The sequence below is a fragment of the Microtus oregoni genome, unplaced genomic scaffold, assembly GCF_018167655.1.
Source record: "Microtus oregoni isolate MIOR12 unplaced genomic scaffold, Mior012 000005F_ref0000423, whole genome shotgun sequence".
In the NCBI taxonomy this organism is placed as follows: Eukaryota; Metazoa; Chordata; class Mammalia; order Rodentia; family Cricetidae; genus Microtus; species Microtus oregoni.
Window position 1 is genome coordinate 59117991 of NW_024543064.1, and position 26976 is coordinate 59144966.

The window sequence follows — 26976 nt, forward strand, 5'->3', positions numbered from 1 at the left end:
GCTGACTGGCCTATAGCTGAAGCTGGACAGGAGAGCCAGACTAGGAGGACGCTGGGGAAAAGAAGGGCAGAATCTGAGAATTCATAGATGAGGTAAAAGGAGTTCAGAGCAACAAGCACATAGATTAATAAAAATGGGTTCATTTAAATTGTAAGAAATGGCTGGAGACATGCTTAAGCTATCAGCCAAGCATTTATAATCAATAATACGTCTCTGTGTTGTTATTTGGGGAACGGCTGGCAGGATAGAAAAGTCTGCGTACATAAATGCAATGAACCCCTGCAAAGGCAGCAAGCCACAAAAATGGTGCTCCAACAAGTAATTCTATGGAAAGCCTGAATGGCTCTAAGGCCAATGTCTGCTAAACATATGGCCTCATCTATTTTAACTCAGAAAAAATAACATCGTGCATTGTCTGCTTCCAAGGAAAGTAAAGCACTATGTCCAAAAGGAGAAATGATTAAATCAGAATTTCCTAGCTCCTGAGATAGCCTATAGATCTGCTTTCTCCTTAAAGGAGGATAACATCATTTCTAAAGATTAAAATCAATACAAATAAGACAGCCAGGTCACCCTCCGTTGGCTTCCGGTGCCTGTAAATCTCTTACTGTGCCTTGGTTTTTCTTTGGCATGCCACATGAGCCAATTTGTTGAACATTCTTTGGCACTTTCCTTAATTTGTGACATGCAAGCGTTTTAACTGATATTCTAAGTAAAGCATGTAACATAATACCTAACAAACAAAAGAGTCCCATCAACACTAGCCAGGGAAAATTTATGAGTGAGAACAGAGTCAGCCTAAAAGTTAGGTCTCTCTCTTAATCTTTTTTGTTCTCCACTGTGTACAAAATGCACTTCTACAATAAGTGTAGTTACATATACACATACCAAACATGCCTCCCACGTTATCTTTTAAAAACTCAGATTGCTTTATTCATATAGTCACAAATGAAAGAATAAAGTAGATTATGAAAAGTCAGTTTTGTTCCAGAGTCAATACCAGTCAGAAGCAGAGGACAGAGACCACAAAGAAGCTTGCAGGCGTGGATGTAAATATTCCATTGCTCCCCACCTTTGACTAGTATTACTGACAGTGGAGAGGAGTGCATGCATCTGAAATTACGGAGCAGCGGGAAAAAAGGATGATGTATGCAAGGTTCCACCAGACTATCACAGATGCATGATAAAATAAGGTATGCAACCCATAGTCACCATTTCAAGAATAAATGCATCAATCTTAATAGAAATGAGAGAATAAAAAAAATAGCTGTGTGGCAGCTAAATCAGGAAGCAAAAGTTATCTATAACCTTTAGGTGACCTCAACCTTTTGCCTCATCTCCGAAAATCAGAAACCTATGATTTGATTTACATCGTCGATTCAGTGACTGGCACAGAGCGCCTTTTCTGTGTGAGAAACAATGCCTGCAAGTCGCCAGCATTTCCATGTCTGCAGCTTGACCCTGGTGCGTTCAGAGCACTGCACAGCACTTGCTCCATCAAATATGCATTTTAAAAGCATTTCTCTACCTGCTTGGAATTTTGATGGGAGAGTGCTGGCGAGAAGCGAGAGACGTTTTTAAATCCCTGCAGATAAGTTTAAAGACGCATGATGGGAAAATGTTACGAGAATTACAACATAGATATCACTATACAAATGAATCAAAAAGATAAATTAAGAGTAATAATAAACCACTGTATAACATAATTTGAAAACAAATGTATGTGTGTGCTTCCCACAAGAACTCCACAGGAAACCACTGGAGCAAAAGTGCTCTAATGTAGAAATTTTTGACTGATTATATCTTTTCTTAGGTCCGTCAGGCAGGTAGGGCATATATAAGATTTTTATTAAGTAATGTTCCTGCTATGCTGCTGCCCTCACACTCTTCCTTCCTTGGGATGGCTATTATGAGAACCAGACTTTTAATGCAAAGTTATCTTCTAGGAAGAAGGTGAAGACACTGGTACTTAAGGATCTAAGACTTTTCTTATATTCAGTTACATGCCACTATGTTTTACAATACATAAACTAAAAAGGAAAAATGGAATTATTTTCATGGCTTTAGACATGTTCTTGAAAATATGACAGTTTTTATATCAGTATCTACATTTAAAAATTTTTGCACATTTTCTAGGGGCCACTGCTAGCTGAAGATGTATATACATATAAGCTTATTCTTCAGGTATGAATGCCAATCACAACTCAAACCCCACATGATTAGAATCATCAATAAAAATCAGAAACAAAGACAGTCATAGCTGGAAGAGAGAAAAGAATGAAGTAAGAAGTAAAACATTCATGTAGACAGAAAAAATCAGGCTGCAGAGAAGGCCAATAACGCTGCCAGGCATTGCTGTCCACGATCACCTAGTACGGCCCTGGCTTGCTCTTGTCTTTTTCTTAGCCTCACTGAGCAAGTCCAGGGGCAGAAGTGACCTTGACACTCCCCCTCATCTTCCTCCTTCTAGTCCTTATGTAAAGATTTCAATAAGCCTTTTTAACTGAAACGAAGAAAATTTAAACTATGTTCACACATTCCTAGGTCAGAGTACAAAATTGGAAACGTCTCTTAAAGAAGATCCTGATGGTAATTCTCCAATGGTGAGTGAACCATAGACCTAGAGTACCTGCTATATTTAGCTTGGCTAACCTGTTTTCAGAAGAAAACACCATTTTCCCCAAAAACAGATCACACATGGTATGTTCTCACCCACAATAATGGCAACCTGATACCTGCACCAGGAATAAAAACTAAGGTTTATTTCGAATGACTTTTTTAAGTAATTACCTTCAGGATAAATGTAAAAGTCAAACACTAAAAGCTCTCTTCCTAGTAAACCTAACAAGAAATTCTGAGATAATAAAAGGTTGTATACACATGTATTTGGGAATGAAGCACTGGTACACGCTACAACCCATCTTGAAAACATTATACCAAGAAGTCAAATATACAAGACCTCATGTTGTATTGTTTCATCACATGAAATTCAGTACATAGAATGTGCAAGCCAAATAATGCTTTCTGGGGGTGGGAGAGAGAACTGATCTTGTATATGGGATTCCTTTGGAGATGATAAAATAATCTGAAATAAAGTAGTAGTGGGGTTAGACAATTTCCTGACTTTAATAAAGACCACTGACTCATACAACTGAAAAGAATTTTATGGCATATAAATTACATCTCAGTAAAACAAGAAGCACTAAACAATCTTCTAAATGTCAGTCAGCTGTGATGGCATATGCCTGGAACCCCAGTACTCTGCAGCCTTAGGAAGAGAACACAAACCCCAAAACAGCCTGGGCCACATAGCCAGAACCAGTCTCCAAATAACAAGAATGAAATTTAAGTTAAAAACTCTAAACTTAGGGGCTAGAAAGATGACTCAGTTTGTACAGCACATGCCTTAGGACCTGAGTTCAGATCCCAGAACCAATGCAAAGCTGTACACAGGAGCGTGAATCTGTAATCCCTAGGGATTACAGATTTTAGAGACACAGTAGATACAGAAGCACCAGATGCTCATAAGCGTCCACAAGCTAGTTTGGTGCAAGCATCAGTAAACCACCAGAGAACCAGCCTCAGGAGGGCATTGGTAGCACACGCCTTTAATCCCAGCACTTGGGAGATGCCAAAGCTACACAGAGAAACCCTGTATCAAAAAAAAAAAAGAAAGAAAGAAAGAAAAGAAAAGAAAATGAAAAAGAAAAAGAAAAACAAAAGAGAGAGAACCTGCCTCCACATGCCTGCACTCACTTACACAGAGAGAGAGAGAGAGAGAGAGAGAGAACTAGATGATGCACACCGTTAGACCCAGCGCTTGGTAGGTAAAGAGAGGCAGATGAACCTCTAAATTCAAGGCCAACTTGTTCAACATAACGAGTTCCACATCTGCCAAGTTAAATGGTAATATTGTCTCAAACAAAATTACAATAGACACCAACAACCATATACTATTTTTAAAGTGTTAGCATTTTTATTTTAGAAACAGCTGTGTATTGTGTAAAGTACATTAGTATAATAAATGCATTAAGGGGCATTTCCCTGAAAAACTAATTCCAAGTTAAAATCTCATCTGTTCCTGATAACTTGTCATCTTCTCTTCTAAAACCATCCCGGGTGTCCCTTTGCCACTAGCAATGTGATTTACTGGGGAGTGAGGTGAGGGTCACTATTTTGAAGCCATCACAATGAACCCTGGGGTTAGGAATATGAAGCAGGGTTCTGCATAGCCTCAGTGTCTCCACCACAGATTTCTCCTTAGTTATGACAGACAGGAAGTGACCAGAGAGTGGCAAGGTGATCAAAATTAAACCCAATGAACAACAGGATGGCTATCACTGGTGCCAGGTGTGTGCTCCTCAGAGACACACGGCATTGTTTATGAAATTCAAAAATGCCAATCCCATAAAAGACACAGAAAGGATGAGAAAGAGTTCCATCTTTCAAAAGAATTTTTTAAGTGACAACTAAACATAACATGCAATCCTAAACGATACCCATATATTTTTAAAAAATGGATAAATGAATTCCTACTACTCTTCAAATGAAACTCAAGTCTTCGTTCGTTATGGCCTTACTCGTGCCCACCTCTCCATCCCCTGAGCACTAAGCAGCCGCTATTCAGCCTTCCTTGGGCCCCTCCAGCACATGGAGTTCTCACATGGCACAGTGTCTGCATTGGAGAAATTGTTAGAACTATTCAAGTCACTGGTGCATGTCTTCCTTCAAAATACACAGTAAGAAGAGATGCCAAAAGTTACATGCTTAGAAAAAAAGATACCAAAATTTTGACACCCACCACCACAAAGCAGTTTCTGTAAGTGCATATTAATATTTTTGTACCTGTCTGACTTTTCTATAGTCGATTGCCCTAAGGGATAAGTCTGACTTCAATCAGAGAATCAATATGAGTTACAAAGTAGCTCAGCCTTTAGGATGCTTAAATACTTAACTATCAACCCCATGAAGACTACAAATGGAGGACTAAACACACATGCCGGGTGCAGAGTTTCAATCCGCTCAGGTCCAACCATCCTCGGCTACTGACCTCATCGCCTACTTCAGAATAGCCATCTGCCAAGTCATTAAATATTCCCTCACTCCAAAAAGCACAGCTTCCCACGAACGGGGCTCTGAACATTTGATATTTGTGCATGTCAGCCACTGTCTGGCACATCAGAATAAAGCACAAATTCTGGAACAAGCAGTCACTGCTCATGAATTCACAGCTATTTCCTCACTTTTGCTGAGAGCAGAGAGACCGTAAAAAGATTGCCATAATATGAATATGCAGAGAAAATTTTAAAAGCAAGCACATGATGAAACTTTATGGAAATAGCACATTACAAAGCAAATGAGAAAACTAGCCTCTAATAATTGGCAAATCATAAAAATTAGATATTCACGCTTGCAGCCAACAATTTAGACCCAACAAAGGGAAAAGAAAGTCTAAACTAAAAGATGTCTTAATAGCAAGAAAATGAAAAATATGTTAATTAGTTTAAAATTTGTTTATAAGCAGAAAAGCATTTCTAACATTACGGAAAACATTTTTAAGTCCCTAAAGCAGGTCATAAACTTCGCTGCCCACAGACTGTATCCTGTGAGCAGACGTGTTGTGTCTGCCAACCTCATACTAAAAAACTGGGATTGGCTGCCAGCATTTAATCAGAAAAATTCACACAGAATCCTTCCACTTAATAAAAGATTTGAAGGTCTGACAATGCATCCCTGTCACTTCCTTGGAACCATAGGCTAGCAATTCCCCACAAGACCTTCTCACGGGGCTTACGTGGGAAACTGAAAAGCCCAGGGCCTCTGGCTGACCCACAGGCATTCTAAGCTGTGCTCAGTCACAGGTATATTGGGAAGTTCCTTAGAGGGCTCTACTGCACAGCTGCAGATGAGACACACACTTGGCATTTCGTACTTGTTTAGGGCTCCTGAGCTAATTAACTGCAAGAACAAAATGTATTTCCTCTTTCTCCCAGTTACCCCCATCCTCAAAGGTAACGTTTGCAGTCCTGTTAAAATGTAGCCGTCTAATCTTTTTATTTATTTATTTATTAAAGATTTCTGCCTCCTCCCTGCCACCGCCTCCCATTTCCCTCCCCCTCCCACGATCAAGTCCCCCTCCCTCATCAGCCCGAAGAGCAATCAGGGTTCCCTGCCCTGTGGGAAGTCCAAGGACCACCCACCTCCATCCAGGTCTAGTAAGGTGAGCATCCAAACTGCCTAGGCTCCCAAAAAGCCAGTACGTGCAGTAGGATCAAAAACCCATTGCCATTGTTCTTGAGTTCTCAGTAGTCCTCATTGTCCACTATGTTCAGCAAGTCCGGTTTTATCCCATGCTTTTTCAGACCCAGGCCAGCTGGCCTTGGTGAGTTCCCGATAGAACATCCCCATTGTCTCAGTCTTGAGTAAGCCATGAAACTCAACAAGGACACTTTAGGCGGAGCAAGATCAACTTTACTAGCAACACCAATAATTCAGCTCTCTCTCTAAACCAGTTCTCAGCATTTCTAAAGCTGACACCCTTTAATAAAGTTCCTCATGTTGTGGTGACCCCCAACCATAAAATTATTTCCATGATACTGCACAACTATAACTTTGCTACTGTTATGAATTATAATGGAAATATCTGATATGCAGGATCTCTGACATGCAACTCCACAGGGTTGTAACCCACAGGTTGAGAAGGGCTGCTCGAGGCACAGTCAGTAATCAACTGTACTCAAATTCCAGTGAGTGTGTGCTTCAGGCCCAGGCTGCAAAACCACATATGGAAAACTCTGAGGATAAACTCCTTATGCATAGGAAGCCCTGACAACCTGTGTGGGTTTCTAAGAGGGTATTTAAGACTCTCTTCCTCTCCTGCTCCCACAACCACCCACCCACCATCTGACCGTGAAGACACTAGCATGCATTAGAGACATGGTATTAAGTCACTGAATGGATCTAGGACCTGTTACGTTCTCGTTCTCTCTCTCTCTCTCTCTCTCTCTCTCTCTCTTTCTCTCTCTCTCTCTCTCTCTCTCTGCATCTGCTTACTCTTTGGCTTGGTTTTTCTTTAGAATCATCCTATAGCTCTGCTCCCAGCCTCTCCACTGTACATGACTAATGTGGTAAGACAAACTTTGTTCCTTGAAGCTGAGGAGCATACATGTCATACTAAAGAAAGGAGGTGGGGCTAAGCCACTCAAGATACCCTCTATCCTAAACTTTCTGGGCCTTGGTAGCCCGGATGTGGTGCCATCAAGTTCTTGGGGGCTGAAGGAAGACTTTCTAAGTGTGAGATACAAAATGACCTACATCCATATCAGGAAGGAACTGGATGAAATTGCTGACTCCCAAGTCACTGAAAACTATGGAATGAATGAGACTCTTCGACAAGCAACTCGGGAGCAGCCGTGGTTCTAAGCATCTCTCAAATCTTCTTTATGTGTATAGACTTTGAGAACCACTGAGCGCTGAGCCCAACAGAAGGATCAGCTTCACTGGGGTCCTGGTCCTCACATATTCTCCCCCACACCTGCATGCTATAAGCCATTCCACAGACCTGTTAAAATGACCACATATTCTGTGTCATTATGATTCAAATAAACCAGCCATTTGAACAAAAAAAAAGCAAACATTTTTAAAAAACAGCTACAAAGTGGCAAAGTCCTTAATATCATGAAAAATACAGATTAGCTTTACACTCAAAATGCCAATTATATGCCATACTATGGTTTTATATTAATCCTGTGCCTTCACTGAAGTTCTGAGTCGATATCAAGTCTCATGTCTTCTATCGAGCTCACTATCTGCCTCTGCAAGGCTGGTTGATACTGCTAACCAGCACGTAGCAGAGAAGGCTCCAAAGCAGCATGACAATTTTATGCTTGGCTCAGGTAATCACAGCTCTCTCGAGGGGAATCTGCACTCCAGTTTTACCTTTCCTCTGCTCCTGCCATCCGCAATCCCCTCTGGGGGACCTTCAGGCTCTAATACACTCGATTACACTCTACAGATTTATAATGCCAAACAGCCATTCACAGAAGGGCTCTCCATAAACATTACCAACTCGGATGATTGATTCCGGACCTCTTAGTGTGCCACGCTATTTGAAGGCAAACCTTACATACCCATTTATCTTTAGTGCCTTAAACTGGGCTCCCTAGCCACACCTTATACCTACTGCCTTGAGAAAATAAGACTACGTTGAGAAGAACAAGTTGTAAGACAGAGTGAATTACAGAAGAGACAGAGGTGAGGCAAGGCGGATGAGTGAAGTCAGTCACACACAGTAAGGACAACCAGTGTGAGAATAAGAATAACCATACTGTTTCAGTAGCGCAGAATGGTTCACATCGCCATCATCTAAACTTGTGCTTCTTAAACATCAATGAGTCCGTGAGCTACCTACAAAAATCTTCCAAAATGTAGACTCAGATTCGGGCAGCCTACGGTGCAGCCAGAGCAGATGCCTCCTAACAAGTTTCCAGGTGCTGCTCATGCTACAGTGACTCTGCGACTTGGTGACAGTGGGTGGGAGCACAAGCAGCAACAGTATCACCTGGGTGCTTGTCAGATCTCTGGCCTCCACCTTAGACTTAAGCAGGGCCCAGGGCTAAGTAGTGCCCACACCAGTCCGCAGCCTGCTGCGCCACGTACTCCCCGAGAACCAGACCCACCTGGGAGTACTTAAAAACGCATAGGGCTCCTAGCAGAGATTCTGGCCTGGTGAAGTATTTGGATGGTGCTACGTTTGTTTCTTTTGAAGCATGCCCAGGTGGTTCTAATGAGCAGGCAATATGGAGAACCAAAGATCTGAAATGCTCTCCTGGGTAGGAGGGAAATATAAACTGACTACTAATGGGGTGAGGAATGTCTTTGGGGGAGGAAGAAATGTTCTAAATTTGACTACGGTGATAATTGCATAACTGTGAACGAAAACCACTGAACTGTATACTTTAAGTGTACCCCTCACGTGGTCTGTGAATTATATCCCAATAAAACTGTCATACGGGATAATTAAAAACCTTGGGAGTTTCTCTATAGAAAAATAAGTAAATAATGGAGCAACAATAACATGAAATTATTTTCTATCCCAGAAATTTAGGAGTAAATTTTGAATTCCTTTTAAAGATGGAGTTTGCAAGTGCCTCTCCTGAAATACTAGGATCGACTCACCAACTCTTCAGGATCAATTCTGCTCAGGGTAATAGATAAAAAAGAAATTGCAAGCTAGGCTTGCACTGCTATCATGCTAAAAGAAAGAAGGAAAAGGGGAAAAGGAACAAGGAAAAAGAGGAAAGGGAGGAGAGGATAATGGTGGAAGAAAAATAAAACCATTTGTAAAACTTGCGCTGTAAACCTGTTTCCTACAGTATTTTCAGTGCAGATGGGTGTGCTGATGAATGTCTTTAATCTCAGTACTTAGGAGGCAGAAGAAAATGGATATCTGTAAGTTCAAGACTAGCTAGGTCTACACTGGAGTTCCAACCCAGTCAGGGCTTTAAAAAAAAAAAAAGTTAATGAGATATTGTGCCACATTTTGTTATATATTTAAAGACATTGGGAAGCATGCCTAGAAAAATAAATAAAATACAAATCTAACATTTAAAAAAATAGCTTAAGAAGCCACAGATAATACACTCACAAAAACGAGAAAGATCCTAGGCAACACTAACATTGCAGGACCAGACACTGGTCACTGACCATCAAGCAGTAAGCACGACAAGCACACGGAACTCGCAGGCAACACTGTTCCAGATATACCCGCAGAGATCCTGCCTACGGTCAACTCTACTACACGTGCTCAAAGCACTACAGGCCACATAAGCCATCCCAACTCCAACCCCTAAACCAACTCCCTGCCTTCATTCTTTGAAATACGAAAATTTCGTTCCTGAGGTAACATGAACTCATCGCGCACATCTGGGTCCCTTGCAGAAGGCCCTTCTATTAAGAAAGGGCTTCCTGGGAGCTGGCAGGTAATAAGTGAGGTCACCAGGACGCACTGAGTATGACAGCCCAGTGCACTCTGTTCTTACTGCGTTGTATTTTCTTCTGATAGCAACTCACCCTGTCACAATCTAGAGATGACAAAGAAAAAGCAAATGTGATTCCTCACTAGACACTGACCTGGGTAACTACACCTGCAAACAAGTGCCTCCTATGACTTTCCTTGGAAAGAAGCTTGCCTTCCTGCCCTACCCAACCCCCTGCTCTCGACACCCATGCTTTAAAAACATTTGCTCAGTGAGCTCTTCAGTTTCCACAGTCCTGGGAAAAAACAGTAGCATGTTGTTAGCGTTGAGACAGGTCTCCTCTGTTCCCAAGTGCGATTCTTCTGCTTCCACCTACCAAGTGCCAGATGACACACACGGACAGTTACATATTCTAAAGCAAAAAAAAAAAAAAAAGTCACTTCGATTTTGAGTAACAGATCTCTGTGCCAAAGAAGCTCCCCGGAAACCCATACTGGGGGTGCTCAGCATGTGCTCAACTCTTTCATTCCTGTGTCTCTGAAACAGTCACTTCCTGAGAAATGAAGACCCATTTCTGTGTGCATATCCTACTGGATGAAAACATAATAATTCTTAAGAAATGACATCTTGTTCTTAATCTAGCTGATGATATAAAAGTTGCTTTAAGTAGAAAGAGAGAGAAAAGAACAGCGAAATAGAGTAATGATGCCAAGTCTAATGTCCTAAGTTTGATTCTTGGGCTCACAGTGGTAGGGGAGAACAACTCCCAAAGGTTATTCTCCAGCTTCTGTGAAAGCACACACACACACACACACACACACACACACACACACACACTCACATACAATCATGCACATTCCCACACAAGCAGACTCATAAGCATGTACACTCACACTCATGCACTCACATATGTGTGCACGCACACACTAAATGTAATGTTCAAATAAAACGAAATAAATACAACAGTAGAGAAGACTCACCTGATAGTGTATATATCCCGAATGTCCTTCTCCCCATTTTGTCCTTCCTTTAGTGCTTGGATTTGTAATAATTTCACAAGGGCTTTTATCAAACCAGGCATATTCCTGTAAAGAAATATAATAATATGCTAAATGTCCCAAACTGAAAAAGAATATGCTAAACAGGTGCTTATTGCTGCCTTTCCTTCTTGTGATGCTAAACATTGGATTCAGAGCCTCACACACACTAGTCAAGTGCTCTAACGAGCCGTACCTCCCTCCAAACTCACCATTCTGGAGCCACTGGGAGTCTGCCACCCACACTGAACAGTGGGCACTTTTCAGCCCAGTCAGGACCCACATATGAAAAAGGAAAACATGCTCAAAGACTCAAACCAGCTATCAATCACCTCCCTACACACACTTGGGGGAAATCAATCAGCAAAAAAAGCAAACATTAGCCCACATAATTCAACTCAGTGACCACATCAGTTACCCAGAATAAATGATCAAGTCATTTATAAATATCTGCAGACCATGGAAAATAACCAGACATATGAAGTGGATCAACCATGCAAAAGAGTGGGCCAGGGCACCAATTAAAGCAAAACAAAAGCCATTGAAAGAAAATTCATAAAAAGAGGAATATACCTTAAAGTTTTTCCTTATTCTGTAAGAAATAGGACAAATATATCAAAAAGTACCCTTTTAAAATATCTCACAAACTAGAATGAAATCTTAGAAATAAAATCATTTACTAATTTTTAAGTAAATTTAAAAATCATGATTGCTAATATTTTTCCTAAGTGCCCAACATGTCACTGGGCATTTACCCTTCAGAACAGAGAACTCACCATCCACACTAACTTTAGGGTCAGGACAAGATGTACATTTCCCACGATACGGGGCATTTACATGAGCTGTGACTGACTATATGTCTTAATGCGATTAAAATCTTCCATCTGGCAAAGGATTTGACTATGTAATAGACCACAGCAGTTAACAGCCATGGCCACACTTGGCTACTAGGCACACAGGTAATGTAGTTAGTCCAAATCCAGATGTTCTGCATATAAAACATATGCTGGATTTAAAGACTTAAATATAAAAAGAGGGGGGGGGAAACAAATTCAATTAGAAAGAATGAGGAGCTGGAGAGATGGTTAGGAGCACTAGCTACTCTTCCAGAAGACTCAGGTTTGATTCCCAGCACCCACATAGTATCTGGAATTCCAATTCGAGAGACCCATTGCCTTTTCTAGCCTCTGTGAGCATCAGAAATACATGTGGTACACAGATATCATGCATGCAAAGCACCATACACATAAAAATAATTTTTAAAGAAAAATCAGGAAAAAAAAACATAAAACAAGATTTTGATATTGGAGTTACACAAAGTTTGGTATTAAAATTAGCATTATCAGTTTCTTTATACTTTTTTAATCTGGTTACCAGGAAAAAATAAATTTATTATTTGTGTGTATGCATGCCTGCAGAGGCCAAAGGTGTTAGAAGCCCTGGAGCTGGAGTGACAGGTAATTGTGAGTCGTCTGATGGGATGCTGGGAATCAAGCCTTGCCCCAAGGAAGACCAGCCAGTGCCCCTAACCACTGAGCCACCTCTGCCCCTATCTATCAGATGCATAGCTCATGTCCCACTTCACAGCACTGCTGCTGACACTCCTGAGATTCAGTCACTAAGTCGATTCTTCTGGGGCTGTCAACATTTCCCTTCCACTTGAGGAATTTTCCACGATATTTTCAATAGTCATCTTCTCCTTTCATAGGAACCCTCTGATATGCCCGTGCTAGTGAAGAGTCACAGATAAATACTTTGTGACAGGGACCGCACATGTCTGGGGTATCTCTTGTATGAATCTACTGTAGACAGGCCCCCACACTAAATGAAAGCCTTCCAGCAAAGATTCTCTCTCGTTGGGCTCAGTAGGTAAAGTACTGGTTGTGCAAGCCCAGGACCTTGGTTTGGAGACCAAGAACCCACAAACGTGGACATGGCAGTGCACGTCTGCAATGCCAGGACTTAGGATGGGGTAGAGGGAAGAGGTGGGTTCAGTGAAAGACTCTTCGCTCAAAAGGATAAGGTGGGGGAAAAAACATAGAGGGCAATTGAGTAAGAGATACCAACATTGACTCCTGGCTTTCATATGCACACGAATAGGCAGGCTCACTCACATACATGCCTGCTTGTTCTCACACACACTCTCTCTCACACACACACAAGATTATGTCTTCTATGCATGTTCTTGGATGATTGTCAAGGATTAGCCATGCTCACATACCCGGTCTTAATGATTATTTCAATTTCATGGTACTTTACCTCATTCAACAAAATGACCAATTAATCTCACTGTGACTCAATAAAATGAAACAGAGAAAATTTTATAGTATATAAAAGAATTTATAGTGTACATAGTATATTTTATAAGAGATAGCTACTGGAAATACTTCATGCTAACACAGACAGTTTGATATAGACTTGGGGTTGAGGATGCATGGGAAAAACAGGGCCAGGACCACAGACCCCCAAAAGCCTTTCAATAAAATGTTTTATGGATTGGATCTGAGCTTTAGCTGAGAGCCTCCGCTTTGGTGGTGACAGAACAGGTGAGGACAGGTCTAGAGACTCCACAGGGCAGTCACAGGGTCTGCTGGGAACACAAAAACACAGGGGCCGGGGGAGGGCATTCTTGTCTTTACAAAGCCATGGGAGGTGCAGGATGATCTCCAGAGGTTCAGAGATGTTTCCTCACTGGCTGCTTCACAAGAAAGCTATTTACAGTTACATGGCTGCTGACCGAGGCCCATCCCTTTTCTTGATAAGGTGGATATCTGCAAGTTGACAGGCCACAGCCTTAGAGTAGCCTACCTGAGACAGGTCAAGACAAAAGCGTAAACGCATGCTAACTGTCTTAGGAGGGTTTGCTTGCACCTCCTGGAGGCCTCCTTAGATGATGGAGGTCTCAACAACTCTGACCATTGGGACTGATGTCATTGTTTTGACAATCTTGATTGCTACTCTAAATATCCAGATCTCTCTGACTTAGAAGGGAGTAATCTCAAGACCCACAACCTTGAAATAGACTGCTCCTTTACAATTCCGCATCCATTTATTTTATTCAGAATTAAGGGGCTGGCATGTAAGGAACCTGGGCCACCAGGAGAAAGAGGGTCCTCCCATCCAGCACTCTCCCCTTCAGCATAAGACTGAAGCTGCTCTATCATCAGCTGGAGAACTGATGGGACTGTCTAGCCTCAGCCAAGTGACTCAGAGTCACTTGTCTCCTCAGAGCCTCCCTAGGATCTGACTCTTCCAAATATGCAAATTTACAAAAGAGAGTAAAGATTGCATTCTGCTTCATCCTACATGACAGGACTGAGGAGTATCCCCTCTGTGATAATCACTTGCCTAGCAAGCTGAGGTCCTGTCTTCCAGTCCTTAGCACAGAAGAAGAAAAAGATCATTCATAATGATAGCATGCTCTTGAAAATGTACTAAAAATCAGCTAACTCAGTATCTTAAAATGCTGGCTGATTTTACAATATGCAAGTTATACCTACTTAATAAAAACAGACAGAATAAAGATTTGGTAAGTAAAAAGTATGGGATCAATATGAATAAAAAAAGAACTTAACCATATCTTTAAGAAGTGATTATAAGTATTCAAACAATAGTAAACAGTAAAAGAATAAACAGAAACCAACATGTAACTAAAATCAGTTTGAAGAAACTTATGAGAAGGATACTAAGGAAAACAAAGTTACAGTGAGAGACTAAATATTTATAACCTAGATGATAGACAGAAGATTAATATACATAAAAAAGGAAAACAACTGAATATAGCCACATAATCCCAATGAGTAAGATTCATAACACCCAGTGCAGATGAGTGAGTGAGAAAATACACGCTTTCACAGTGAGCAAACACTGCTTCAACCTTTGTGGAAAGCCATGCTAGAGTACCTATAGAACTTTTAAATGAAGATGCCCTGGTCACATATGGTCTGCATCCAGAAACCCTTCTATTGTTAGACCTTGCATACACTCAAAGGAAGACACTGTATTGAACTATCTTCAAAAGAAAGACAGAAAGGGGGGAAGAAAGAAGGAAGGAAGGAAGGAAGGAGGGAGGGAGGGAGGGAGGGAGAGAAAGAGAGAGAGAAAGAGAAAGAAAGAAAGAAAGAAAGAAAGAAAGAAAGAAAGAAAGAAAGAAAACATGTTTGCTGATAGGGAAACAGTTGAACTATGGCAAACCTAGCATTACAGGACAGTCTCAACTTGTTAATAATGATTCAAGCAGATCTGTAAACTGATGGAAAGATGTCCATCTATATCACATGGGAAAAACAAGCTTTAGAATAATTTTAAACACTTGGCAGGGGCATGCATAGAAACTTTTGTTCATGTTAAAAATAAGGTTCTAATTTCACTGGCATTGGCTTAAAATCCATACATCCCCAGCTCCTCCACATCCCAGGGAGAATTAGGACCAGGCCTTGAGAGAATCACTCCTTCAAGCTAACATTGGTGGGGCTTCACAGTCCTGATGCTTCCTACTTTTCATCAGCACCTGCCAAAAAAGGGGGGGGGGGGGGGACAAGTTTTCCAGGAGTCCCTATAAGCATCATGTGGCTGGACTACATCTGCCCACCTGAGTCCTGACCCAGGAAGGGACAGTTTTTCTACTTTCTTCTGCCTTTTCTTTTGGATGTTGTCCAGGGCCTAAGCCCGCTCACTATGATACTCTGGGCTTTTTCACTCCTCTGGAGCTCCCCTCCCAGCATGTGGCTGCTTGACCACCATGTGGCTGACCTGGCTTTTTTTCTTCTCTGGCCTCCTCCTCCTGGCAGCTACTGAGATTTACAGCTTGCCTTGCCTGGAGTTTTTCTTTGAAACTCTAATAAAACCGTTCTTAAGCTTTCTTTTGGGTCTGTTCTTAAATTCCTTTATTAATGAGCTAGAATCCCAAAACAGAATGTCTCAACTTCTCCAGTAATACGCAGCAACCACAAAAGGATTGAACTGCTCAGAATTTCTGGTAAAGATTTGTCATGTCATCTGGAGATATTACAGACACTTCCCTAAGGATCAAACACCTGAAGAACCTCACACTGCCGCTCCAACAGCTGTGGAAGTGCCTAAGAGTAGATCCTGAGCTCATCTCTCCAGTCCCGCCTCTGAAATCCAAGGGGAAAATGAGGAGGAGCCCGTGGGAAGGAGGCTCTTATGAGCCCAAGCAGAGATTCTAAGGGACTTTAACACATCCTTGGTCCCAGTTCTCCGGGTTCCCTCCCTGGGTTTTGTGAAGATAGGAACTCTCACCTTTACTTCTCCCTCTTCTCCATCCATGCACAGTTAAGGACTTCTTTCCCTCCCTGCATCTTGCTGCTAGACCAATGTAACCACTGGAGCATGTTCAAGGTCCCCAGGATAGGACGATGGAGGTATGTCCTAACTACCACACCCAATGACCTCACCCAACAGAAAGAGGCTAGATTAAATGGATCCCCAATTTCCTAAAGGGCAATTGGAGTTGCCTCTTCAAAGGGGGTAACCTCGAGCACATAACACAGAAATGAGACAAGCAGTTTAGGGGTGGGGCCTGAATTTATGCCCTAGACCGTAAGCCTTGGCCCTGTGCAGGCTGGAAGGAGAAATGCCAGAAGTGTTGGTAAATTCCCAATCCCGATCCTAAGTGATTTCAGAGGCCTGAGGGCCAATAAGGAAAGTTTTTACCTCCCAGCCAAGACTGGAATCCACTTCTGGAGAGAGACATCGCATTGTCTCCTTCCTTAAGAGTTTAATCCAGCTGGGCAGGTTAATCACCTGGCCAAGGGACTACCCTTGAGAGAGGGGTGTTCACCATAAGCCATGCTAAAGAGATAGGCAGAATAACTATCCCTTCAATGAGATGATGCACTTTTCCTCGGTAAATTCCTGACCCCGTGCTGTGGGACAATGATCTGTATCCTGTCACTTATATTTTAAATAAATGCTGATTGGCCAGTAGCCAGGCAGGAAGTATAGGCAGGGTGACCAGGCAGGAAGTAGAGGTGGAGCAACGAGAATTCTGGGAAGTGCAGTCTGCAGTCGCGACCCAGCCTCAAAGGAAACAAGATGTGACTGCCTGGCTGAATAAGATACCAAGCCATGTGGCAAATTAAGAATTAGTTAATAAGAAGCCTGAGCTAATGGGCCAATCAGTTTATAACTAATGTAGACCTCTGTGTGATTTCTTTAGGGCTAAATGTCTGTGGGACCTGGTGGGACAGAAAACTTCAGTCAATCCCCCCTAGTCTCTACAAAACATCAGGGGTTTCCATTGAGGTCACTTGCCTTTCTGAGTCCCTGTGGCTGAGCTCCTTGCCAACCTAACTAACAACATCACTTTCTCTCTCCTCCATTCTTCTCAGGGAGGCTGCCAAGATCTACAGCTTGCCTGCCCTGGGATTTCTCCTTCAAGCTCTAATAATAAGCACTAATATCCAAGGTTCCCTTTAAATAACAGAAAGAAAAAAACTTTTTACCACTTGCTACTTTCACAGCTTAAAAGCGCCCACCCTTTCCTTGGAATTAGAAAAAAAAAAACATATGCACAACTTGATTTAGTTGTTTAAAAAAAAGTAGGATAGGGGGACAGAGGTATAGGATGAGGTTCAGTATCAAGTGCTTACGTGCGCGTATGAAGTTTTAAATTCATTTCAAAATAGTTAGGGAGGGGGTTATAATCTCAGTTGAGGAAGGACTCTGAACACAAATAGATTACATCTGGCTATCTCCTAAATAAACACTATCAACAAAAACTTAAAGGTAACTGTATCTTTTATTAAGGACTGGTCTTAAGCCACAAACATAAAAGCATTGCTGGCAGCCACTTACAGAGCCTTGTCCATGCAGCCCACCTGATTTTCTGAGAAAAGCTTAACTTTCCCTTCTGCCTCTCGTGGTTTGATACTGGCCAAAGCCTAAGCTTCCTTTCTCTGAAACTCCATGATGCAAGATTCCCCTCAGTATGCTGTGAATGTTTTATTACCATTGGTTAATAAAGCAGCTGCTTTGGCCTATGGCATGGCAGAATAGAAAAAAACTAAACTGAATGCAGAGAGAAAGAAGGCAGAGTCAGACAGATGTCATGTAGCAACCCAAGAAGCAAAATGTGAGGTAACAAACCATGACCTCTGTGGTAAAATATAAAATAATAGAAATGGGCTAATTTAAGATGTAAGGATAGGAATACGCCTGAGCTGTGGGCCAAACAGTGTTGTAATTAATATAGCTTTTGTGTGATTATTTGGGTCTGGGTGTCTGGGCTTTCTCTCCATCTCCCTCCTCCCAGAGTCTACCAGGGGTTTTAGTTCACCTGCCCAGCTGTTTTTCCTCTCAACCTCTAATAAAATACTCCTTCAGCAAAAAAACGAATGAATAAAAATTTTAAATGTTAAACTTGAGAAAGTAGCCTTCTGAGGAGTATTTCAGGAATTGGAATTAGCTTTTAGATAAGCAAGCTGTGTGAGTCTCAGGTACACAGAACAGCTAATTAACAATGCAAAGCAAAAAACTTTAATCAGGGCAAAAAAGAGCTGATTAGATATTATGCCTAGTATATTCATAGTAGAATGTGTTCACGATGCATCATTAAAAAGGGGAGGTGGGATAACCACCAGTTGCCTACCGTCTCTCCTCAGCATCTTGTTGTAATAGGAGCGGCGGGGCTGCGTCCCCAGCACCCCAGCCGCCTGCTAGCTTATGCCCGAAATAACAACACACAAACTGTATTCATTTAAACACTGCTTGGCCCATTTCTATCTAGCCTCTTCTAGGCTAACTCTCGCACCTGGACTAGCCCATTTCTTATAATCTGTGTAGCCCACAAAGTGCGCTTACCGGGAAGATTCTAGCCTACATCCATCCTGGGTCGGAGCTTCATCGCGTGTGTCTCAGAGAGCAGAGCTATCCCCGCATCTGCCCAGGAGAGGGGAGCATGGTGTCTCTGCTCCAGAGAGCAGCTGTCGAGTCTGAGCTCACTTCCTCTTCCTCCCAGCATTCTGTTCTGTTTACTCCTCCCACCTATGTTTTAACCTATGAGGGCCAAGCAGTTTCTTTATTGCTTAACCAATGAAATCAACAGATTCATATATGACACTCCCACATCAGCATCTGAATGACCTCATAATCAACATGTGCTAATCTGAACCAGTGCTCTAACACCTGGTCCTCTAATATTCCCTACTGCCCAGCCCAATGGTTCCAACGTTCCTAAGTCTGCAACCTTTTAATACAATTGCTCATGTTGTGGTGACCCCAACCATAAAATTATTTTTGTTGCTGCTTCATAACTGTAATTTTTCTACTGTTATGAATTGTAATATAAATATCATGTTTTCTAACGGTCTTAGGTGACCCCCCCAAAGGGTCGCAACCCACAGATTGGGAACCACTGGTCTAGAGAAAATACAAACGTGAAATCAGGGTGCTATTCTTGACATATATTTTTTCCAGGCATCTTTATATTTAATCCAATTCACACACCTCACCTCAAAACTACTTAAATCTATTTCTTTCATCTCTTATAGAAGTAGCTACCACCTCTACCCTGAAGAGCATTTGAGAGGGTCAGGCAAATATCATGGCAGACCCCTAATAACTCAGATAAGAACTAGGCCTCAGTTCCTGCAAGTACTAGGCCTGGGCCAACCACCACCCCTTAACCACTACCCCCTGCCCCCAACAAGTGATAATCAAATAAGGACAAAGCCTGGGACTTGTCCAGATGTGCCCAAGAATGAAAAAGTTATAGCCTTGGCCCACCCCTACTACCCTACCAATTAGAAATGTATTAATATGATTGCCACTTACAAAAGCAAATCCTAAGTAGAATGGTCACACTGCTTTTAAAATTCCTTTTGCTGTGCTTGAAAAAAGCTTACACGTCCCTCTCAAGGTTGTTGTCACCATTTTGTAGAGGTGGGTGTGACCACACATGCATGTGGTATTCAAATTCATTATTTAGTGGGTTGAGTTCAATTAACAACAACAGTATTACTGGCTGTATTCATAGAAAGCCATCCTTTCAAGGACTGCACAGGTGGACAATGAAAGAATTATAAACACATGAGGAATATAATCAATATAATACATATATTATCAAGCAATGAGACAACTCTGTAGAAGGAAGGCAGTGTTTGTTATTGTTGTTATCATTGTTTTTCATTTATTGAACCTCAATCCATATACTTGCAACACTGAAACTATTCAGATTCCAGAGAGAATAAGAATAAATATTCAGATGGCATATTAAAACTCAACATCTGTGCTCGCTTCGGCAGCACATATACTAAAAATTGGAACGATACAGAGAAGATTAGCATGGCCCCTGCGCAAGGATGACACGCAAATTCGTGAAGCGTTCCATATTAAAAAAAAAAAAAAAAAAAAACTCAACATCTGCGTTAAAGGCTATCAACTATGTACCCAAATCGCCCACATTGCAAATACCTCCAAAGGGAGATCTGCAATACTCGATGGCTCCTGCAAAGTAACATAAGAGCAGCTACAAGAAGCACCTTTCACAAGATGCTATTTTCTTTCCATCCCTCCCAGCTGAACACATTTGTTATCTAGGAAAATCACTGAACAATGCGAGCTTTTAGACTTTATTTAGCAGTCTGCTCTCAAAGCGTGAATCTACACCACCTTAGAAATAGAGGGACAATAGAATGGGAGTTTTAAAGTGTACTTAAAGCCATAATTATATCCATAATGATCCATTACAACTTTTATAAAAGAAAGTCTAACTGGGCACATCAAAGGACGTTTTAAAAAAAATGCTTCTTTGGAATTTCTTTAAAGACTTACCTTTATCATTTTAAATCTCTGTGGGTGTGAATGTGTGCATGTGACTGTGTGCGTGTGGAGTGCGGGTGCCCACCAAGACTGGAGTGACAGATACTGCAGGCTCCTGAGGTGTGAAGAGAACTGAACTCAGGTTCTGCCCGTCAATGTTTCCTGAGCCATCTTTACAGCCCCAGCCTTCAGTACAAAAGTGTGTGTGTCCGCGGTTGTCCCACTTGGCATTTATAAACTGTAATTTTAAGTAACCAAAGTAAATATTGGAAAAGTTCTCCTTATAGCATTATTTTAAGAAATAAGTAAAGAAAAACTGATAAAATTAGAGTTATTAGGTAATCAAAAGATGCAGCATCAATCGAGTATCATGTGTCTTCGAGTAACAGGACACTGTACTGCCCATGAAAAAGCACCCCTTGCCCAGGACTTTTCTGAAAATTAAATGAGGAACCTTAGGTGTAAAGTTATGAAGAAATAGCTAGATACACAAGCAGTAATCAATTAAAGCTGCTTTTCTTTACTTTGATTTTGTTTTCTTTGTTGTTATTCTGGTCTGAAGGAATTTATTCTATCTTGTTTTTCCATGTGTATACAGTGTGAGTGTTTGTACACGATTATGTTCATGTGTATACTGCTGCATGTGCAGGGAGGTGTGTCTGGGTTCATGCATGTGGATTTCATAGATCAACCTCGAGAACTGACCTTAGGTCTAGCCACCCAGGTCATCAACCCCTGTGAAGAAAGCTTCTTGGAATACATCAAGGTCTCTTTTCTGTGTGGGACATGAAGACCTCACCATACTGCACTCTGGTACAATGAAGACATTACTGATACAGACTTAAACTGGACCCTCTAAAAACATGTCTGAGACCTAATCCCCTGCATGCCTGTCTATGTAACAGCCTGATAAGACTTGCATCTTTACTAATTTAATTAGAGATCACAAGAAGAGCCCGCCTTGGGTGGGTCTTAAACCCAATAAGCAGCAACCTTGTAAAAGAAAGAAGAGGAATATCTAAGACGAAGACACATAGCAAAGGTGCAGATGAGAGTACAGGGCAGAACTGGAGTTACGTAACCACAAGCCGAGAGACGGAACTCATCTGTTGCTAGAAGACAGACAGAACAGATTCCGCCACCCCCGAGACTTCGCTGATTTTGTTACCCAGAATTGAAAAACATATTTCTGTTGACTTAAATCATCAAGTTTATAGGCATTATGGCAGCCCCAGGAAACAAATACACACAGGTCCTGGAAGAGCCAAGTTATCTAACTTCAGGCCCTGCCCTCAGAAATCTGAAATTCTCACTTAAGCAGGCTATTCCTTACACATGTAAGAGATGGCAAGCCAGAAGTGGGCAATAGCCTGTGAGTTAAGTAGCTGAAATGTCAGTCTGTAGCAGGAATCAAGAATGAAATACAAGAGCTATAATCTAAGTTGTCTCTTGATACCCATGTGCTTCTCTATTCTTGAGTCATGCAGCAGCCTCCCTTACAAAAATAAAGGAAGAAGGACCAGACTGGGGCTGTAGTTCACTTAATAGAGTGCTCACCTAGCATGCACAAGGGTTCCAGCCTGCCTTCAATCCCCAGCATCATATAAACAGGACAGCACAGCTGTGCCCATCTTTAATCTCAGCACTCTTGAGGGAGAAACACAGAACTGGGGTCATCTTCAACTATATAGTGAATTTGAGGCCAAAGATTTAAGGCAGGGGAAGAGGAAAAGAGAGAGGAAGAGAAAGAAAGAAAGAAAGAAAGAAAGAGAGAGAGGGAGGTAGGGAGGAGGGAAAGTAGGGAAGGGAGGGGAGGGAAGGGAAAGGAAGGGATGAGAGAAAAAGAGAAGAAAAGGGAAAAGGAGAGGGGAGAGAAGCAGAGGAGAGGGAGGAGAAAGGGAAGGGGAGGAGAGGGGAGGAGGAAGGAGAGGGGAGGAGAAAAGAAAGGAGAGGGGAGGGGGAAGGAGAAGAGAGGAGAGGGGAGGAAAGGCAGAAGGAGGCAGTAGACAAAGAGTAAGTAGTCTTATGTCCAAGCTGATTCAAGTGGATTCTGTGATTCAAGGAGCAAAGGGCTCAAACATGCTCAGGAAACTGGTGCCAACATCCTTCAGTAATATATTTTTTTCCTGATTTTTAAAGTCAGGTTACACAAAGTTACTCAAGAACTCTGAGAATAAAGGAGCTTTCAGCTCTGAGTCACATGTCAGTAACCAGAGACATTACAAAAAGAACCTAGGTGTTCACTAGGCATGAGACCCAAGACTCAAATCTTACAGAGAGTGGGGCTCAATAATGATGTTGAGGATTCCAGAAACCATGCATAACAAACAAGAAAAAAGCCGGCCAAGCTATACAAACTATGGTAATTCAAACCATTCATGCAAATTGCTTTACACCAGGCATATACAAATGATGACAACTGCTTATGAACCCCAGGTGTCGGGTTTCTTCTGCTTGGGTTTATTTGATTACAACACTAAACACTGCTCACACATGTTCAGCCTCCTTCTAAAAAACGCACATGATGTTTGGCTCTGGCTTTCAAAACATATCAAATAGGAAGTACAAACAAGTACCTTTATTTGACCAGAGATAGACTAAAAGAGATTAACAAACAAACAAACAAAAAAAAAAACAAACAACAAAAAACAAAACCCAAGTGGCTACAAGCGGTACAAAGCTGGCCAAGCTGGCCAACTCCCTTTTTAACTAGAAAAGATTTCTGAGCACTGCAAATGCTCAGCCTCCAGCATTCTCAGAAACTCAGCAACAAATAGAAGAGAAACATTCGACCTAAGACCAAGTCATTGTTTAAATCCATGAAAAAATAAGAAGAAAAAGAGATAGAGTCACAGAAAGGGAGGGAAAAATAAAAACAGTCCTGAGGAAAACATATTTAAATGACTCATGGAACAAATGCTTCTTTAAAAAGTATATATATATATATATATATATATATATATATATATATATATATATATATGTGTGTGTGTATATATATATATATACTGGAAGACTATTGCCAGCTCCCTTAAGAAAGTTCTGTATTCTCATTTATCTTCTTTTTTTTCAGTTTTGTTTTTTTTATTGAGAAAAGGAGAAAAAAAAAAACAAGTTTCCACCTCCTCCCAGCCTCCCATTTCCCTCCCCCACCTCCCACCCTATGCCCCCTCCTCCCACCCTTCTCCCCCTCCCCCCACTCCTTTCCCCCTCCCTCTCCAGTCTGAAGAGCAGTCAGGGTTCCCTGCCCTGTGGAAAGTCCAAAGTCCTCCCCCCTCCATCCTGGTCCAGGAAGGAGAACATCCAAACTGGCTAGGCTCCCACAAAGCCATCACATTACGTAGTATCAAAACCCCGTGCCATTGTCCTTTGCGTCTCATCAGCCCTCATTGTTCGCCATGCACAAAACTCAAATCCAAATGGATTAAAGACCTCACTCTCAGTCAGAACACACTGAACCTGATAGAAGAGAAAGTGGGAAGTACCCTACAACAGATGGGCACAGGAGATCGCTTCCTATGTGTAACCCCAGAAGCACAGACATTAAGGGCAACATTGAATAAATGGGACCTACTAAAACTGAGAAGCTTCTGTAAAGCAAAGGACACTGTCACTAAGACACAAAGGCAACCTACTGACTGGGAGAAGATCTTCACCAACCCCTCATTTATCTTCTAAGTAACCAGAAAACAGCCAAATTTTTTCTGGTGCAGCTTTCTGCTCCAAAAGTAACACATTCAGTAGGCCCTCTTCTTAAATCACCCAGAAACATTTAGCATGAATATGTCTCTTAAAACGACAAGCAAAGCTTCAGCCCCATCAAGGAACTTTAAAGAGAAGTGAGGCAGAATGTCCTGGATGAGGAAAGTGAGGAATCATTTTTCCGTTTATGAGCTTTAAAGAGCTCTTGGGACTTTACAGAGAGGAGAAGATGAGAAGAAAGGAGAGGGAACATCCACAGACAAGCTAAGGGGCCTATAGGGAAGACTGAAAACACAAGATTGGTGGGGCAGCAGGCGTGGGCCTGACGTCTCTGATGGGTGAGAGGAGGGAGAACCTGCTGGCTAGGAGGACACACCTAAAGTCAGATTAAAGGCTGCATCCTGCAAACACTTGGAGGAGCCCTCATACAAATGTCCCTCCTTGGCCCCTGCCCTGCCAAATGAAGTAAGGAAAAGGAAGCTGAATAGTGCAAAAATCTTCAGCTCAGAGAGCCAAGAAGAGCGTCTCCTCAAGTTAGCTGTTTTCTGCATGATAACAAAGCAATTAAGTTTCCTGAGGATGAGAATCATCAATAAAAGAGATGATGAAAATTTTCTCGGTTATCTTCAATCTTAACTCCAAATAATCCTCAGAATCATTTTTAAACATTAGACTCACAATGAAATTTTTAATCTTTTATTCAATATTTCCTTGGAAAGCAGACTTTCAGAATTTCAGAAAATATACTTTAATTTCCCATCTTCAATACACCCTTGCAAAATGCATTAACAGTAGGTCCCTTCCTGTTTGAAAGCACAAAAGGCACACAAATCAAATGCTAGCCTGGTTTATCTGGAATATAACCTTCCTTCCCACTAGGCACGTTTTAAAAAGCAGGGATATGGGAAGCAGCAGAGCTGAAATTACAGGCTGTCTTGACACCTCAGTATCGAAAACTGAATACCTGGTTCCAAAGGAGAGTAAGATTTTATTCATAATCCCGTTACCAAGCAACAGTAACAAAGGCTGCATGAGCTTTCCGGAAGCTAAAAGAATGAAAAAAAAAAAAAAAACCCACCATCTAAGGAATGAAAAGTGGGAACTCCTTACTCTGGGAATCCTTAAATTCATATAAAGACAAAATGAAACACAAACTAAACTCAAAACAAGCAATTCTTCAAAGGACAGGAAAAGTATACGCTCCTATGTATCATTCACTTTAATTCCAGTCTGCATTCATCTCAAAACTCGCATTCACGGGTGATAATCATTTCCTTACTGTGTGTCCTTTATGGTCCCTTGTTCCTTCAACCTCCCTAGGGAAGCAATTTTTTTTTTCAAATTTCCTTACTGATTAAAAGAACATTTCAGAGGCCTTAAATCCATTTCTTTGTTTACAGAAGCTATAAAAACTAGTTTACAATTGTTTCCTGTTGCCCCGGCTTTGAAGCAAGAACACTCTGGGACATCAAACTATTCCTTTGAAGAGCACAGTCTCTCAAGCAGAGCCAGACACTTTCCCAGCCACTCCCTTAAGTTCAGACAACCAGGACACTGCAGATGGCAAGTCTCTCAAAATCATACTATACAAAGGAAAGCCTCTGAGCCAGCATCTCGCACACTGTGGGCTGGGTTTCGGGTGACGGGCATTTTCCAAAGCCATTTTTCAGATTGAACCTGCAAGGGCCACAGAGCTGGCGATCAGCCGGAGATATGCTCCCCGACTTTGCCGTTGTCTTAACTTCTCTGCCTCTGCTGTGCTGCTGTGGGACCTCCACGAGGTACGTTCTCTACAAGTCTACCACAGAAGCTGCCATAGCAGGCATTTTCTCTGCCCGCCCCACCCTCATCTCAGGCCCTAAGTGATGTTAAGAGAAAGGAAAAGATAAGTTTTAGAAGTAATTTCCTCAATCAAAGACAATCAGTCCTGCTGAGGCGCTCTGCTCCCAAGTATCTCTAGTGTCCCATAAACCTCTGTGGAGAGGAGAAAATGAGGCAAGAAGAAACTTAAGCAGTGCAAGCTGAAAACCCACTGTTTGGGCCAAAGTCATTCCTGCTTCCAGATCCCAAAGACAGACACGGTTTTCTGTCTCTAAAGTTCCCCGAAGCAGCAATGGGCGAGGAGGATGGCTGGAGCCCCTGGTTTTAATTAGCCAGTTTCTTAAATTTCATTCTCATTTTGCTTTTTATAAAAAACATAAGCAGCACCAAGTTTGGTTTTTGTAATTGCTGCAAACCTCAAAGCTCTGCTACTTGAAATAAAGCAAATGAAGAAAATTCTGTTTTCTGACATGCAAATAGTTATTACCTCTACTGACGACAATAAAGAAAATTTAGCTCTTATGTAACACCATTTAGGATCAAACAGAATCTAAAATTAAATTTGAAAGCAGGCTTGGTGGCATGTAGTCTCAGCACTGAAAAGGCTGAGGGGGGGGGGGGATCTCCTGGTGCAGAAGATCCAGACCAGCAAACGT

The 26976-nt window shown here is 41.7% G+C and overlaps 1 protein-coding gene and 1 non-coding gene across 2 annotated transcripts in view; one reads left to right on the forward strand and one right to left on the reverse strand.

The window, feature by feature from the left end:
• Focad (focadhesin) overlaps positions 1–26976 on the reverse strand; it is a 286838-nt gene that overhangs the window by 217564 nt on the left and 42298 nt on the right. The window contains exon 5 of the mRNA XM_041651620.1: positions 10958–11062. Coding sequence (XP_041507554.1) covers positions 10958–11062 — 105 coding nt within the window. The remainder of the gene's footprint in view (positions 1–10957; positions 11063–26976) is intronic.
• On the forward strand, positions 20265–20372 carry LOC121448997. Its single transcript, XR_005974456.1, has one exon. It is a non-coding gene; the product is annotated as a U6 spliceosomal RNA (small nuclear RNA).